Source organism: Cavia porcellus, unplaced genomic scaffold (assembly GCF_034190915.1).
Source record: "Cavia porcellus strain 051 isolate PalLab524CR breed Dunkin Hartley unplaced genomic scaffold, mCavPor4.1 scaffold_8, whole genome shotgun sequence".
Lineage (NCBI taxonomy): Eukaryota > Metazoa > Chordata > Mammalia > Rodentia > Caviidae > Cavia > Cavia porcellus.
In genome coordinates, this window is record NW_026947491.1 from 23,747,038 (window position 1) to 23,765,085 (window position 18,048).

An 18,048-nucleotide genomic window follows, 5' to 3' on the forward strand; every position below is an offset into this window, starting at 1 on the left:
CTAGGTGGCACAACGCCTGACCGCAGGCATAGGGTTCTGAGTTTGATTCCTGGTACCAAAATAATAATTTAATTTTGGGCACTTGAGTTAACAACATGAATAGAATTACACTGTGGTGATTGTACAGCAGCTGATGTTAAAATTTTATCCAATACACATTGTACATTCAACTAAATTAACTTCTGATGCTTTTGTAGCCTCTTGAGAAATGTAATCTAGTACACCCCTAAACTTTTAAGAAGGGAATATCGAAATGTTTCTTTTTTTTGTTGTTAAGGCTTCATTTATTTTCTTCCTTTATCTTTAAACATACAACTTTTGTTTTTCCTAGAACTAATATTAGAAACTGTGTTAATTGAACAGGTAAAACAGTAATACTAGTCAATTTTGGAAAAATAGTAGATGTTAAATCAGATATGTCTCTGGCCACGAGGATGTACTGTTTGTATTTTTTCTGCTCTAAAATCTAAATGCTATAAATCTATATGTTACTACTTTCTCAGTAGAACACACCTTACCTATCCATTTTGGATCCCAACTAGTTTAGCTTTGTTTGTTTGTTTATATTTATTTTCTGTTGTATTTGAATGAGGAATCAGGAAATCTTATGGGGAGTGCATATTATGTGGCTATGCATTATTTAACAGGATTCAAGATACATCCCATATACTGTTATTTCAAAGTGGCATTTTAATCTTTTCTGCTTTTTGTGAATGATAGAATTTTTGGCATGGAAGGGAACCATCTGATAGGATTTTGACGCTGCTGAAAAGATAATAAATATGAAATAAAAGTGACCTTTATTTTAAGAATGTGGGGAAAGACCCCCTGACTCTCCCGGGTCTGGCATTCTCTCTGTCAGACATGTGGTGTGGGGGCATACATGTAGCTTAGGTTGGGGGTGGTGCCTAAGAGGCATTAGTGATGCACAGGTAGCTCATTGGTATTCATTTTCAAGCCACAGGTAAATTGCCTAGGGGCAGGGAAAGGTGACCTCAAGATAGAGCCCCTTGGTTCTGCCTCCCAGCTTTACCTGCTACAGTGTCCCATCTGGGGCAAAAACCTTTCAGTGAGGGGCTGGGGATTTAGCTCAGCGGCATAAGCTCCTGCCTTGCAAGGAGGCAGTGGTGAGTTCGATCCCTGGTACCGATAAAAACAAAAAAGACCAAAAAAAAAAAAAAAACCTTTCAGTGAACCCATTCAAATGTCTCTTTCATGACTTGCTTGTAAGACAACTGAGAAAAGAATCCTTACTTTTTTTCTCAGTCTATACTATTTCTTTTGGCAGTTATACCATGTGTATATATACCCAAGTGTGTTTTTTTTTTTAAAAAAAAAAAAGGTCAGTACAAGTAGCTGAGGATTTAGCTCAGTGGTGGTAAGCACCTGCCTGGTAAGTACAATGTCATGAATTCAATTCCTACTACCAAAAAAAAAAAAAAAAAAAAAAATCAGTGCACACATATAATTCCAGCTGCTTAGGATACTGAAGCAGGAGACTGAAAGTTTGAGGCAATCCTGGGCAGCATAACTATATCCTGTCTCAAAATAAAAAATAAAAATGTTGGGGATATTGTAGAATATCCCTCAGTTTTAACTCTAGTACAAATAAATGAGCAAGTAAGTAAGGAGGGAAGGAAAGAGATAAAAAGAACAGCCCAGTGAGCCAGCTACTGTGGAGTTAGGAAGTGATACCAGTTTTCAAGCTCTGCCGGAAGCTGAACAACTTTATATGAACAAGTGAACTTACTAGAAGTTAATTAGTTCAGTACAGAAAGTAATAAAACGCTAATAAACATAAGAGGTCAGTGCTGCTAGGCAAAGTCACTAAAGGCTGAGTATTGAAGTGTAAGGAAGGTTCTCAAGGCCCAAGACTTCAGAGAAGGGAATATTACCCTGTGAGTGGGAGACCTGAGTGAGCAGGAGGAAGGTTGTAATGTAAGTAGTTTCTGCTGCTGCTGTCTCCCACCTAAATGCAGGATTTGCAATCCCAGATGTGGCACTGGAGGGTGGAGTTGATGGGAATGGCAGGGAATCACAGGTCATAACCGGAGTCCATACCCATGACTGGTGACACTGAGCATTCAGAGAAAGTAGATACTGCACCCTACTACACACTCACGAAATATTAACATGTCTGTTTGTGTGTGTGCTTACTAAAAAAGTCAGTAACTGCTGTTCTTTAAAGTCATTATTTTGACTCCAGTGTGCCTATTTTGAAGTGAATCGATTTTCATATTTTCCATTAATGATAGTGATAGCTATGCTTAATGTAATTCAGGCTCTGGATTAAAGATATGAGAGTTGACCTTGCCTATATTATTTCCTTTTTCAGACAAATGGACACCTACCTGGAAATGGAGATGTGTATCAAGAAAGACTGGCCCGCTTAGAAAATGATAAAGAGTCCCTCGTTCTTCAGGCAAGTGATTTTGAAATGTCCCTCTTTTCTCACAATATACTGGTGGCCCTCCTAATATATGGAAAAATTGTGTTTGTATTAAACATGTTCAAGCTCTTTGTGTGTGTGTGTGTGTGTGTGTGTGTGTGTGTGTGTGTGTGTGTGTGAGAGAGAGAGAGAGAGACAGACAGACAGACAGACAGACAGAGACAGAGACAGGGACAGGGACAGAGACAGAGACAGAGTCCATTATGCAGTTCAAGCTGGCCTTGAGCTCACTTTGTAGCCCAGCTGGTCTCGAACTTGCTACGAACCTCCTGCCTCAACCTCCCAAGTGCTGAGATTACCGACAAGCACCACCATACCTAGAAAGCTCTTTTTTTCTATGATTATTCCCTAAAAAATTACAGTATGTAGTAACTATACATTTTACTAATTTAGAAATAATTTAAAGTATATGACAAAGTCTGTGTAGGTTATATGAAAATACTATATCATCTGCAGATCTTGGTATATGTGAAGATCCTGGAATTAATACCACACAGATACCAAGGGAACACATACTTACAAAGAATATATTAGACTGCGGTGGTAAATTGAGATACTTAAAATGAACAGACTTCTAAGGGAAGTAAATGTGTAGGCCCCCTGTGCACAGCAGGGAGTGATGAAGACTCAGACAGAGTAGGAGTGGCCATCTAGACTAGAGAGGGAGCAGTGCTTGGCCTCAGAATCCAAGGGCCAGTTTGAGAACATGCATTTGGTCTAACCCAGTTCTTAACTATAACTTAATATATCAATATCTGTACTATAACAGCATTTTATATTTCTGAATCTGAAAGTGTATTTAATTTTTCAGTTTTTAGATGATATCACAGGCTAAACAAAATACAGCAGTGGAGTCTTGCATGTAGACTAAATTTGTTTGCTTTGTCATGTTTTAAATGCTAGACAAATCTTTTTTTCTTTGATATTTTGAGCCTCATGAATTGAGGTATATCTATTAGGACCGTGATCATTGAGCAGAAACTTGAAATTTGCAATAAGAAGGAAGAAATTTGCACCGAGAAGGAAGGACTAACCCAGTAGTTTTTGATGGACCTTTTAGTCTGTCATTTTATACCCTGGCAGGTTTTTTTTCTGGGGGGCAGGGTGTTAAGATTAACCAGGCCTAATGCATGCTAAGCATGGACTCTGCTACAACATCAGCCTTGCACGCTGGCTTTAACACATTTCTGATCAGTGTAATATTGACAGATCTCATGTAATGTGAATTTCCTGGGTTCTTTACTCTTCTTGAAGTATCAGATTTGAATAGTCCTTGATTATGTCTGTTTCATGTTTTGTTTTAATTTCTATAATACTTTCTCCTATACCTCCCCAAAATATAACTTATATTTTCTCTCTTATAAATGATTGAGATAATTTTAGTTTATAAAATATTGTATATCCCCAATCACCAGTAAGTAGCTCTCTCCTACATGAAATTAGAATGCATCAATAAAAAATAATGTGTAAGTAGGAAAGTGAAAGACCACTATCATAATTACCCCACTTTTTCTTTACCATCTTACAAGTGGTAAGATCATTCTAGCTTTTGTTCCATTTAGAAAAATAAAATGTACAGTTAGACCCAAATTCTTTATAACTCTTTAGAGTATTTTGCTCTAAATACAGGTAAGTGTGTTAACAGACCAGGTAGAGGCTCAAGGAGAGAAGATTCGAGATTTGGAGTTCTGTCTTGAGGAGCACAGAGAGAAGTTGAATGCCACAGAAGAAATGCTGCAGCAGGTATGTATAGCAGCAAACCAAAGTTTATGGGGAAGAGGAGAGTTCCTGTTGAACTATGTTATTTGAGAAGCTATTTTACTGTGGCTTAGCAGGAAATTTCTAGATTCACCTAGCCTGGCACATTTTAAGCAGAAATCTAAAACAATAGGATCGCAAAACATACAGACATAATACAAATTGTTTAGTTAATTTGAATAAAATAAAATGTTATTAAGATTCCTGATTTTCTTCTTTTTGCATTTGTTTTCCTGACTCTTACAATGTGAATATATTTTATGATTATGAAAAAAGGATAAACATCACATGACCTTTGTTTTTACACGTGCACAGAGTGCTTGTTTTTGAGAGGCCCTTCTGCTTCTGCTGCTTGTATCTAAATGCAGGCAGAGTACACATGAGAGCAACACTGCTTAGGTTTGAATTCCTATTGTCATTTCTTTGCTATATGACTTTTGACAAGTTCTTAACCTCTCTGATCCTCAGCTTCTTTATCTGATGAGTAAGGGTGATAAAAGTTATTGCATTGTAAGGTTTTTTGGGGATTGGGCTATTAATGTACATCATGTAAGTCCACAGCGCATAGCAAGCATAGTGTTATCGTCATCATCAGTGTTACTGTCTGATTTAAGTATCACCATTGTATGGTTAGGGTGCTGGGAGAGTTCAGTGGTAAAGTGTGTGCCTTGCAGATATGAAACCCTGGCTTTCATCCCCAGCACTAGGGAGGAAAAAATAGACACAGTTTATGTATGTATTTCTTATATGTCTCCCTTAATAAGCTGATACATATTTAGTTCCACTCAAAGGAAAGTAGAAGTATTTAGTAATTATTCTTCACCACATCCTATGCTTGATCATTACTGCTTTGCAATCATCAGTGACACAAATTCACATGTGACCATTTATAGCAAAACAATTTTTAAACATATCTTTTAAATTCTAATAGGAACTTCTGAGTAGGACATCCTTAGAAACCCAGAAGTTGGATCTGATGGCTGAAATATCTAACTTGAAGTTAAAATTGACAGCTGTAGAGAAAGACAGACTGGATTATGAAGATAGGTTCAGAGACACAGAGGTAAGTTATCCCTTCTCTTTCTGTCTTTCTCCCTCGCGTACATGCCCGTACAATAACGCTGAAATCCCAACAGATGTGAAAGGGGTTGGTTAGTTGCTACATGCCCTCATCCTGCTTTATTAAATTTTAGGGGTTGTGATAGAGAATAGTGTACATAAGGTCCTGGGTTCAATCCCTACACGTTAATGGAAGTTTTTGTTATCAAGTCAAAAATCTTTATTATCTGTGGAAATATAGTGTGTTCAACTTTGTAATATTTTTAACACCTATCCATCTGACCCTCTTTTCCTATGTTGCAAATAATGTTTTTACATGTTTGATTTTACTGGAAGTCCTTATTTAAGTACACTGATTATTTACAAAAAATAAGAGGATATCTTATATTATACAGAGATGTACTTACTTTATACAATCATAAAGCTGTCCAGAAGTCATATAATTTGACCTTCTACATTTGGTCTATTCAAAATATAAATCATTTCAGTTAAGTAAAACTCACTATACTTTTATGAATTCAGGGCAGATTCTACAACCTGAAGTACCTGGAGCTAAACAAACTTTTTGTTTTAAAGTACTAGGAATTGAACCCAAGATCTTTACATTGAGCGATATCCTCAGGCCTTTTTATTTTGTTTTGAGATTGGGTCATGCTAAGCTGCTAGTGCTTGCCTCAGACTTGTATTCTTTCTGCCTCATCCTCCCAGAGTTGCAGGATTGCAGGAGTACACCCCCATACCTGCTCTGCTGTTTTATTGTTAATCTAGATCTTCTAGTTAATGCTTTGTTGGTAGGAGCAAAAAGCCTGTTCATTTGATATCCATTCATTTAAAATGAAATGTAGGGCTTGGGTGTAACACAGTAGTAGAGTGCTTACCTAGCATGTATAGGGCACTGAGTTTGACCTCCAACTTAACAGAGTAAGTGAAATTAAATGTAAAGCTATAGAAATTTTTTCTCTCAGGATCATTATTTTTTTCCCTCTTTTGTTTTCTTGATTAACAATATGAGGAAGTATCATAATGTGTCAGAACATAGGTAGTAAGGAGAGACAGAAGGTAATCATTTACTTACATTTCTCCTCAGCTTGTCAGATTGTTAAATTTACATCAACCATATGCCGTCATGATCCCATTTATTGCCCATTATGTGAAAGTCCAATTTTAGGTTATGAAAATTACTCTATTACTATTTTAAAAATTATATTTCCTATCCAAGCTGAACTCTGAAGAAAAGTCTTGACTGTATCTCCTGCTTCCTCAACAGCAAACGGAAACCTGTAACTTCATTCCATTTGTGATTGAATCTTAAAGCTCTTTGTCAGAATACCTACATGAGCATGAGCATGTTTCTCAGTTGAAACTGCAGCTCTTAAAACAGGACTTAGAAAGTTATTTGATTTCTTTAATATTCTTAATTTTGTGCTTTCTTTGAAACTTAGCTAGATTTTCTCTGTCATTCCCTCATCTCGTAATCACTGCCTAACATAGTAGAGCTCAATCAGCAGGTTGGAAAGACTATAAGTGGAACTACTTTTGTAATGGGAAAAAGTTATGTAATGGGAAGGATACATGGATGAAGAGGTGGCCTTCTGTGCCATTCGTTGCTTTCTGTGTGTGAAGTGTAGGGAAATCTTGATCTAGATGACTCTTGTTCCTTTAATTTGGGTACAAGATGTTGACTAAACATTGGCACTAAATTGCAGTACATTTTTATAGTTTTTTGTAAGATTCTAGAACAGCGTTTATGTCTCTTGAGTTTGTCTGCCTTCCTCAGATTTTCTCCCTCATGGCTTCCTTCACTCATGCATTCTTACTCATGTGCAAAGTGAGCTTGTCATTATACTTCAGGAAACTCAGTCCCTGATAATTTTCTAATAGATATTCAATACTATTGGTAAAATATAGTATGCACATACCAACAGATTATAGGATTTGATAAATTTTGTAATGTTATATATGAAAATAGTTAAAATAGTCCTCAAAATTAAAATTTAATATGCTTACATTCCTTTTATGGTTCCCTTAATAGGGATAAAGTATTTACCTAGCTGTTTCAAATCGTGTAACTTTGTCTTAGAACTTTAAAGTATTTGAATATTAATTTCTAAGAAAATATTGAAGTGGGGGTAAAGTACAGTTATTTCTGAAAGGTTGTATATTACATTCTTTAAGTCTGAAAAGGTTCAGGATTTGACTGTGGAAATTGCTAATGAGGAATGGTTAGAGTCATTCAACAGTGCCTTCTGCTGGTGAGAGTGTAGACTTCTCCGAAAAGGAAAAAAGAAAGGTAACAGATTTTCTTCAGGGCTGAATTCTGAAAAAGTTACCTGAAATAACTCATATTCCATTTTTAAGAGTTATCTGGAAAGATATGACTTCTTCCAGGTGAAAAATTTAGATTCATATTTAAAGTATTATCACCAAAGATAATTGGATGCTAAACCAGTAGGAAGGGGTGCTGGTCTGTAAAGTGATACACTAAGAAGCTATCCCAAGCCAGATTGCAAGCACACATCTGTAATCCCAGCACTCTGAGAGGCTGGGATTAGAGGCAAGAGGATTAGAATTTCAAGTCAGCCCAAGCAACATAATGATTCAGAGATCCTGTCTCTAAATAAATAAATAAATAAATAAAAATTTTAAAAAGAACTAGGGATGCAGTTCATTGTGAAGGCCCTGAGTCCAGTCCCCAGTATGAGGGGTTAGGGATAGAGTCCATTTTGTAACAGAAAAAACTACTATGTTTTCATTATTTACTATCCTTTGCAATTGCCACTAAAGTACAGCACCAGATTGAAATTAAAGCTTTAACAATGAAAAGGTAGGAAAATATATATTGAAAAGATCAGATGCAGGAAGATCACTAAGGACTCATTTGACAAGGATGGTTAATACTATTTCTTAATTAAAGTTATAGTCACATTTTGTTTTCATAAATACATCACTTTGGCACAGAGATACTAGGAATTTAGAGAAGTGTTTTAAATGGAAAAATTGTTTAGTTCTTAAACCATACATTTACTGTATTTCCATTTGTCTGATCTGATTGACACAACTTTAACTTTAGGAGCTGTTGATTTCTTAAAATTCCAAGCAACTCTGTTAATACAGGTAACTGTATTTCTGCTTTCCTGATTCATTTTGTTATTTCTTTTTGGACAGGGGCTAATACAGGAGATCAATGATTTGAGATTAAAAATTGGTGAAATGGACAGTGATAGACTTCAGTATGAAAAAAAGCTTAAATCAACCAAAGTAAGTTTCTCACTGACTTAAGAAAAAAACAAAGGAACTTTTTAAACAAATGGCTCCAGTATCCATCTATGATCAATAATAGAAATAAAATATATTTCTACTATATGATAATGAAGTTATTTTACAAGTGAGTTAAGTTTTACCCCAAGCTGCCAACGTTCTTGAACTTACACACTATTTAAAAAAAAAAAAATTATCTAATCTGCTGGAATGTAACCTGCTATTTCTCTGGAGTTATCTAACCTTCTTGAAAATTGATGCTATTTTCTTGGTTACTTAGCTTGTCTTTTTCTATCTAGTTTTCTTTCACTCCTTTGTCTCTCTACCAGTCTTTAATGGCCAAACTTTCTAGCATGAAAATCAAGGTGGGTCAGATGCAGTATGAAAAGCAGCGGATGGAACAAAAATGGGAGTCACTGAAGGTGTAGTAGACTTGGAATGATGGGCTCTACAGCCTGTTGCTTTCTGGCGTGTGTTGGTTTGCTGTGATGCTGTTGTCAGTGGTATGTGCATTGATTTTGTGTGTCTGTCATCTGTTTATGAAAAATATGCACAATGCTGATTAAATGATCAGTGAGAGCCCTAATATTCTTTTCAGAAATATTTGAATAATTAGTAGAATAATAAGGTAAAATGATAATATTATCTTATAAATTAAATATAATCCTCTTAGGCTGTCTGAGCCCCAGGCATTGTAAAATACTTACAGAAGTTACCTCGTAAAAGAATTCTATTTCATATAAATAATACTTTCCTCCTTTGGGACTTCTTTAAAAGTAGATATATACAGAAACGAACTATATCATGACACTGAGTAGAAATTACTGCTGCACAGTGAGATTAACCCATGCCAAGGTTGCTAAAAATGTATTATACTTGATGTCCACTCTTACTGTAAGCTAAAGTTTAAGGCTTCATTAGTGGGTACATCTTTTATCTTGCTAAGCATAATAAACATATGTAGAGACTCTGAAAATAAAATGTGGCATCAAATAAAAAGGCATGCATAGCAGCATTACATACTGTTTCCTGTGTGAAATACAACCAGCAAGATATAAATTTACTAATGCTAGTTGTTTACTAAAATGAAACTAAAATTTAAAGTATTAGCAAATAGAACTAGAGTCACAAGCTTTTGCAATTACATACTTTAAAATAAGTGAGAAGACTTAAAAATCTTCTTATGTTTACTTTTCCCCTTTTCTGTAGAAGATTCTGTCCATAAGTGATGAGGATGAATTATTTAGTCCCGTGATTTCGTACCTTGTCCACTGATTAATCTCAGTTCTTGTCCAAACATGAGAGCCACCTTGAAATGTTGAATGAATATCAAGTGACTCTTTTTGCGTCTGCTTTTTATTTTGCTTTTTTGACATTAATTTTGATTCAGTTATCTCTTTGACTAATTTGGTCAGATTTTTAAAATTAACATAAGATCTAAATCTTAGGACCATCCTAGTCTTGATTCTTTTTTACAAAAATTCTCTTTAGTTAACTCACAAACTTGAACTAATGATGCCATAATTATTATAAATAAATTAGACTATTTTTCTTATTGCCACTAATTTTGATATTTATGTCTAAATTCATGAAGATTTCTGTTTCATTCTCACAATCCAGTTATTGATTTAAAGAGTTAATACGTTCTCTAAATATTCCCTTTACTCATAAACTACTATTTTAAAATTAATTCACAAATTGTAGGATGAACTGGCATCTTTAAAAGAACAACTAGAAGAGAAGGAATCTGAAGTAAAAAAGCTGCAAGAAAAATTGGTTTGCAAGATGAAAGGAGAAGGGTTTGAAATTCTTGATAAAGGTGAGAATGTTCCTTTAAGATTTATTGCCCTACTTTGTTAAAATCATCCAAATCTAAAAGAGAAACTGATGTCAGTCAGTGTATAGTGTTAGCACCAAAGGAAAGAAAGAGTAGCAGAGGCCCTTAGGCCAGCGAGTCCCAGCGATTTTGCTAGAAGGAATTCATGAGCTGCTTCTTGAATATCTGGCAAAGCCCCTTCTGTATTTTATTAGAATTCATTTTAGAATGCTAAATTGTGGGTTTTTATCAAGTTGGACAGATTACAAAAGAGAAATCAAGGAATAAACAAGACCTGTTACTATGTCCCAAGATTTCTTCCCTGAACTGAACTCAAGATAAAGTAAGGGATTTAGAAATTTTGCCTGCAAAAAAATGGAAAATCAACAAAATTGCTTATCATGGTTGCGCCATCAACATTTTAGAGAGCAGAAATGTAGGCTTAATCTGTTTTTAAGTAAATGTATTAATTCACCCAGACTTTACGAAATAACTGGGGAGAATTTTTGAGTATAATTATATTGTCTCTGATTAATAATATGTTATGTAAAATAGAAAATAATTGAATGAAATTTTTTTGGTACTGAGGAATAAACCCAGGGCCTTCACACTAAGCCACATCTCCATCTTTTGTTTCTTTTGAGAAAGGTTCTCACCCTGTCACTGAGTTGCCCAGGCTAGGCTCAACCTTATGATCCTTCTGCTTCAGCCTCCCCCAAGTGCTGGGATTATAGGCATATGCCACCATGCCTGACTGAAAGAGATGTGCTTTTCAAAAATTCCTATTTGAAAACATAAATGTGTAATATCTAACAATGCTAGGTTAAATACAAACTGTCTTTGTAATTGCAAATGACAATTGTAGCACTAAAAGCAATTTCTGGCTCATTTGAAATGAAACAGATTTCAGTTACTATAGCTTCAGCTCATTTTCATATGAGCAACATTTTTGTCTCTATAATGAGGAATTTGAGTTAAATTACCTCTGAAGTTTCTTGCTCTAGAATATCATGGCTTCATGTACTTGTATGTATCACAATCCCCTATCCATCTGAAAACTCAATTTATTAACCTTTCAAACAGTTGTATTTTTCCCCCTATATTGGCGTAAGTAGAATATTGTTAAAGAGCATGGAATATTGTTAAAGCCATACTTTTAAGCTTGATTGGGGATTCAGAGTAGGTACTAGAGCTTGAACCTAGGCTCTCACATGCCAAGTTCAAGTTCTGCCAGCCCCACTTTATAGAGTTTCAAGAGTAAAATAGGATCCGAGGACTTGTGGACAGGAGAATTTATTAGAGTAGTGATGCTCACAGTCTGATTTGAGGACTGGAACCAATCTATTCAACTACAGTATACAAGTAGATTAACACAGGAGATTGCGAGCAAGTGATCAGACTTCGTGACAGTCTGATATTAGCACATATAACTAACTCCCTTTTTCATGGGTTCATTTCACCAAACAGAACATAGACCATTTCGATGTTGCTGAACTTAAGTGGTGAGTTGGATAGGACACAGCCGTATGCTTGTCTTATTCCAGAGAACCAGTGATTGAACTTTGACAGAAATATAAGAAACTTCCAAAGAAATATTGCCTAGTTTTTCGTCACACATGATGTAAGACACAGTTGCTTGTAAGTTAGATTTTCATGTGAAAAAAAGCAAGATTCAGAAAGATGAAGATGCTGGCCATGGGGGAGCACTCCTGTAATCCCAACACTGGGAGACAGGAGGCAGGAGGATTGCCTGCCTAGGCTACATAAGCCAGTTCAGAGCCAGCCTGAGTTGTGTAGCAAGACCCTGTCTTCAAAAAAGAAAGAAAAGATGACTAGAGGCAGTAACATGAATTTAGGTCTTCTCATCAGTTATGGTACATTTTCTTTCAACTCATACAGAGTATTGTTTATCCTGAAGTCACAAAATAGTGCTTCATACTCTGTTTTTGTGAGGTTAGGTCCCTTTTATTTTAGGTAAAAGGAAATAATATTTATTGTTGTGATGTGTGCTAACTTCCAATTCAATGGATTTTTCTGCACAGATGAAAATTTTAAAAAGAAGCTCAAAGAAAAAAGTAAGGTTTTTGGTGTACTTCTACCGGCCTTTACATTCACCTTGTTCACCAGAAGTACTACCTTGTTCACTGCATGTGTTTTAAAACAGTTCTGTCATCAAAAATGTATAGTTGCTTCATCAATAAGCCCTCCATTTCTTTAGAGTGTACAAAACAAAGGCTAGACAGACAAGGGGGTAAAGATCATTGTGTAAATTCTACCCTATTCAGCCCTCTTGGTCCACAGTTACAACAGGGCAAATGGAGGTAGAGATCACAACTATTTCCTCTGATGGTACAGTGAAGAGGAAAAAATAGCATTTTCAGTGTTATGCAAACCCACTGTTTAAGATTTACCACGGTTGAAAGATCCTTTTGAACTTTGCTTTTGCTTTTTCATGTTTTGAAGTTCATTATTTGGCTGTATTAGACATTTCTTTATATCCTCTTGGGGTTAATAAAAAAAATGTTTTTTAGGCTGATTCATGCAGTCTAGGTTTATGACACAAAGATAACTCTTTAATGGAGTCTTTCCTTCAAGCACTGACTCACTAAGTTAAAGGTACTTGCAAAAGAAAGGAAAGAAAGGATTTATAATTTAAAATGTTGTCAGTGTCAATTGCATTGTTTTAAAAGTTACTGTTTTTCTCTGAAGCATGTAACTGTAAGTGAATATTTTTATTTCAGTTTTTAAAATTTATATCACTTTTGGTTGAACTTTTTGTCTTTGAAATATTTTAGTTTATTATCCAAATAACATGCTTTTTGTATTTGAGTGTCAAATTTTAAGGAAAGTCATCCTCAGCTTACTTTATTCTCAGCCTTTATGTCTTGAAATGTTTTAAACTAGTATGGAAATGAAGTTTATAGATGAAGCAAAGTACTTACCCTTTTCTGTGGAACGGCTTCTGAGCATGACTACTATGTGAACACCATGCTGCATTAGGCTCTTCCCACACGTGTCTGTGTCTTGGTTATAACTGTGTATCATTCTCTCTGCTCTGGTCATTATGTGTACCATTCATTACTCTCCACTTACTGTTTTATAATTTCTTTCTATTTAAAAAAAAAACTGTGCTTTTTATGTTTACAGCACCCAAGTTCCATCTTCAGTGTTGTGAAGACAATGTTGCTGTGAGGGGGAGGATAGTTAGCTCCTACTGTTTTTCTTAGATGACAACTATTTGGATGAGTTAAGAGGTGTTTATCTTTTGGATAGTCTAAAGAGTGTAGGAGTACTAAATGTGCCCCTTTTAAAAACCATTCAAAACAGATGATTAACATTTTACCTTAAGCCATTGCAGGAAGAGTATCTTATCCACATTAACTAAATTGATTTCTGATTTGGTATATTATTTTCAGATATTGAAGTACAAAAAATGAAAAAGGCTGTGGAATCTTTGATGGCAGCAAATGAAGAAAAGGTATCAGATGACATTTAAATGTTGTTATTGTTATTGTTTTTGTTGTTGTTGTTGTTTTGGGCTGTTTAAAGAGAAGGTCTCACAGTGTAGTTCAGGCCTGTTTTGATCGTACTGGGTAGCTCAGGCTGCCTGTGATCCTCCTACCTTGGCTTCTAAGTATTGAGATTACAGGTGTACCCACCATGCTCAGCCTATATGGACTTTGCGGAACACCATTTTGACCACTGCATAAAGCATTCTTAGTTTGAAACTACTGATAGTAAGAGGCAGCATTCTCTCTTCCTCCCCAGGCATATGTAATCTTTTTGCAGGAAAATTCCCAAATCAAACAAAAAGGAAGACTTCTCACTGAGGAGATAAAAAGGCAGCCATTTAATGTTTACACCAGCAGACTGTCGTGGGATCATTCTCAAAGGCAACAACCCTGAGTTTACAGAGAGCTTAGTTTATATAGCATTTAGAAGTGGGAAGCACAAAACAAGTGATAAAACTACTTAATTGGTTACATGCATTGAGTCATATATTGACAGGCAGACTGGTCTTGAACAGATTTGTTGCAACAAAGGAATTATTTATCATAAAATAGAAACATGCTGGGAACGGGGGAGGGGGGTTATAGGGTGAGCATAGTTAAAGGTGGCCTTGACTAGCCCAGGGTGCCTTGAGGTGTAGACAGTTACTCTGACTCAGTGCATATCAGAAGTATGCAGCTGGGCTTTAGACACTGTCAAAGTCAGTTGAGTTCAGCAGCAACTTGTTCAGAATCTCTAATTTGTATCATGAAATACATACGTTTGCTATTTTATAAATGTATTCTTTTATTATAATTGTGCCCCAACAGTCGCAGTGATGACAGTTGTGATTATAGCTGTGTGCTTAGGAATACCAATCAGCTCCAATAAAAATCCTTACTTCTCCCATGAATTTAAAAAATATTCAGTGTTCAAACCAACAGAGAGATTCTGTATTTTCAGTTGATATGTAGGAGGAAGTTGGTCCCATAGTATATCTTAGAAATGCTGTACCAATTTGTGTTAATTTTCCTCTCTACATTATTTCCTTTACATTTGCGGCCCTTTTTCCATCTGGAATTGTCTCTCCCCTCTTGAGAAGTGAAATACCAGAAAATAGAGACATAGGCTCCATGAAAGCATGTTTGATGCTGGCAGGTATTCTCAGTGTACTGGCTTCATCATCTGTGTCTCCAGAGGGCTTTCTCCTTACTGGCTGTGTCCTTCCTGCAGTAGGGGTGCTATTGCTCTGTAAGGCAGTGTGTTTCCTGGCAGTTTCCAGGCTATCCTGGGTCACTTTGTGGTGGATCCAACAAGTAGATGCCAAGCTCTGTGTATAGCAAAGAACTACAAAGTATATACCCAGGGGTGAAGCAGAAGCAGCTACGTCATTGAAGGTCATGAGCAGAGAAATGGTGCTAGGATGACTGAGAAGGATACTGCACACTGTACAGACAAATCAGACTTTCAGGTTTAAGAGCAAGAGAGGATTGGGCATGGTAACACACACCTTTAATCCCAACACTTGGGAGGCTGAGACAGGAGGACTGCTGGGAGTTTGAGGCCCACCTGGACTACCAAGTAAATTCAAAGTCTGGCTGAACTACATAGCAAGACCATATCTCAGACAGACAGCCAGACAGACAAAAAGGGGTTGTGTGTGCTTTGTCCTGGGTTTACATAAAATGTTCATAGGGTGCTGCCTAAGCTCAATTGGGAGAAAGGAGCAATTAGGGAGGAATGGTCCTAGAGTGCTAGCCCCAAGCCCCACTCTGATATTGAGTGAGTAAGCAGGGGAGTAATTTTCTCGGCTCTCCATATTCAAGTGCCAAAGAACTTGAATTTTCTTTAGTTGTTCTCTGCTGTGTTTCTCTGTCTCATTTGCTTTTGTTTTTCATTTTATTTGTTCTTTATTTGCTCATGTATAGCTATTATTTCGCACTATTGAATAAAAAAATTAGCAAACTGACTATTGTAACTTTTATTTAAACAAATAACCGAAATCCATTTTATTTTAATTTGTTTCTCTCAAAAAGCTACAACAAGCAAAACTCTCAATGTTAAATTACCAAAACTCAGAATTCTCTAAGAGTAGCAAGAGTAACGTAACTTTCTTAGGGGTTCCAGAAGGCTTCTATAAGAACATTTTTTAGGAATATTCTGAGAGGAATACAGGCTGTCATCAAGAAAGGAAAACGTAGGCTTCTAAGCAAGGGATCTGTCACTGGGTTGAGTCAGTAAAAAACTTATCTCACCCTAAATAACTTTGTAGGTTTGTTAATTCTTTGTTGCATAAAGAAAGAATTTTCAGAACATGCCAGTAAAAGTGACAGGAGAAGGATTTATTTGGACACAGTAATTTTTTTTAAGAAAGAAAAGCAAACGAAAATAAAAACAATAATGTAATTTCGAAACAAGATAATAAATAAACAATGGTTAATATATTGCATATTACTGTTTTCAAGTAGTTGCTCAGATTACAAAATATTGGCATGCAAAATTAGTCAAACAATATAAGCAACCTTAAGTGAACCAATATAAGTGCCTTAAGTGAACTAAAAGAGATTAGTAGTATGATGTTAGCTATCTTGTATCTGTGTGTGTGTGTGTGTGTGTGTGTGTGTGTGTGTGTGTGTATTCTCTTTCTTCATTTCTCCTTTCCTTCATCCCAGCTGCTTTTCCTTGTGAGCAGTTTCTCTCCATTTCTCAATATCTACTGCAGATTTCACATATTACTTATTGTTTTGGTTTCTTACACTAAGAAGACAAGATGATGCTTGTGTGTGCACATGTGATTTATTTCACTGAGTACGATCTCTAGCTGCATCCATTCATCTATAAGTTTGTCCTGAGTAGTACTCCATTATAGAACATGTTTTTTATCCATTCCTCAATTGATTGTTGTTGCTCATCAGCAGTGTGGCTGCTTCCTACATTGGAGGAAGGAAAATTTACAGGTGAAAAGCACAGATCCAGAGCCCTAATTTTCAGGCTATTGTAAAAGAACCTTTAAGAATTTTCTTTTTTGACTGAGTCTCTGGAAAAGATCTATCTTAAAAGCTATAGTTTTGGGGCTGGGGATTTAGCTCAGCGGCATAAGCACCTGCCTTGCAAGCAGGCAGTCGTGAGTTCAATCCCTGGTACAATAAAAATGAAAAAGACAAAAAAAAAAGCTATAGCTTTTTGTTCTTCTTGAGGTATAATTTTTAAATCTCAATTTCCATGTCTCCTTTCTACCTACTTTCTTTTTTACTTATCCTACTCCAGGTCCAAGAGCCAAAACAAGGCTCAAAACCCATGCTTGAAACGTCTCAGGATATCCTAGGCAAGTGCTGGAGCAGGAGACACCAAGGAGAGGGCAGGGTCTGAGGCTGCGCATAGAGTTCAGTCAGAAGGTGGAGAGCTTCATCTGCAGGGTCCGTGATTGGGAGGTCTTAGCTTACAAACTTTGGAGAGTGACATAATTAAATTGTGATTTTAGAGAGAGAATTTGGTGGCAGAATGGAGATAAAATAAGGGAAGGACTATGAAAATAGAGTAAGAAATTGTTAAAGTAGTCTAGGTGAGAAATGAAGAGGGCTTTAAATCAGACAGTGGTGATATTAAGGAGGGAACAGATCTTAGAGAAATTTCTAGATTTAATATAGGAGAACTATAACTCCCAACCTGTCAGATGTTAAATGTGTTGAATTGCTGGTCCCACAACATTAAAGAATGAAGTCATAAACTGAAGGAAGAAGTTAGAAGAGTTGACGAGAGATCCTAAAATGGCGGCGTGCTAGGGGATTGGGCAGAGAGTCTCTCCGGAAAAATCGTATTAGATGCTAGAATATGACAACATGAAGAGGGCCAGATGAATGGATGATGATTCTTATTAACCAAGACAGCGTGGCTGGAGGATTTAAAGTCATGCTGAGACTGTGGAGGCTGATAACGGGAGTCTGCAAATCGCGCGTGTTTAATGCGGTAAACTGACCAGTGGACCCAACAGGAAAAGCTGTATTGGCTTTTGGTGACTGCTAGATATTGAGACCCAGGACCCCGCGAAGCAGTCAGGACTGCCCCGCTGCACCAGAGGAGATTGTGAAAGGCTCTGGAGCTCCGAAGCCGAAAGCTATGCAGTTTTCTGACCATTCCATGCTGTGCCGGGAGCACAGTGAGGGCAAGCGGCGTGGTGTGCAATAGACTCAAGAGGAAGACCTGCACCGAGCCCTGGTGA

General features: G+C 36.5%; 1 protein-coding gene across 11 annotated transcripts in view; it reads left to right on the forward strand.

The window, feature by feature from the left end:
* The window catches only part of Ppfibp1 (PPFIA binding protein 1), a 206,126-nt gene that overhangs the window by 151,532 nt on the left and 36,546 nt on the right, over positions 1–18,048 (forward strand). For 5 of the 11 annotated variants that reach the window (XM_063254464.1, XM_013149341.2, XM_013149346.2 and 2 more), the window contains 8 exons: positions 2,336–2,422; positions 4,079–4,192; positions 5,139–5,270; positions 8,432–8,524; positions 8,854–8,946; positions 10,229–10,343; positions 12,383–12,415; positions 13,757–13,818. In XM_063254464.1, coding sequence (XP_063110534.1) covers positions 2,336–2,422; positions 4,079–4,192; positions 5,139–5,270; positions 8,432–8,524; positions 8,854–8,946; positions 10,229–10,343; positions 12,383–12,415; positions 13,757–13,818 — 729 coding nt within the window. The remainder of the gene's footprint in view (positions 1–2,335; positions 2,423–4,078; positions 4,193–5,138; positions 5,271–8,431; positions 8,525–8,853; positions 8,947–10,228; positions 10,344–12,382; positions 12,416–13,756; positions 13,819–18,048) is intronic. The other 6 variants (XM_013149345.2, XM_013149349.2, XM_013149347.2 and 3 more) reach the window with 3 other exon arrangements.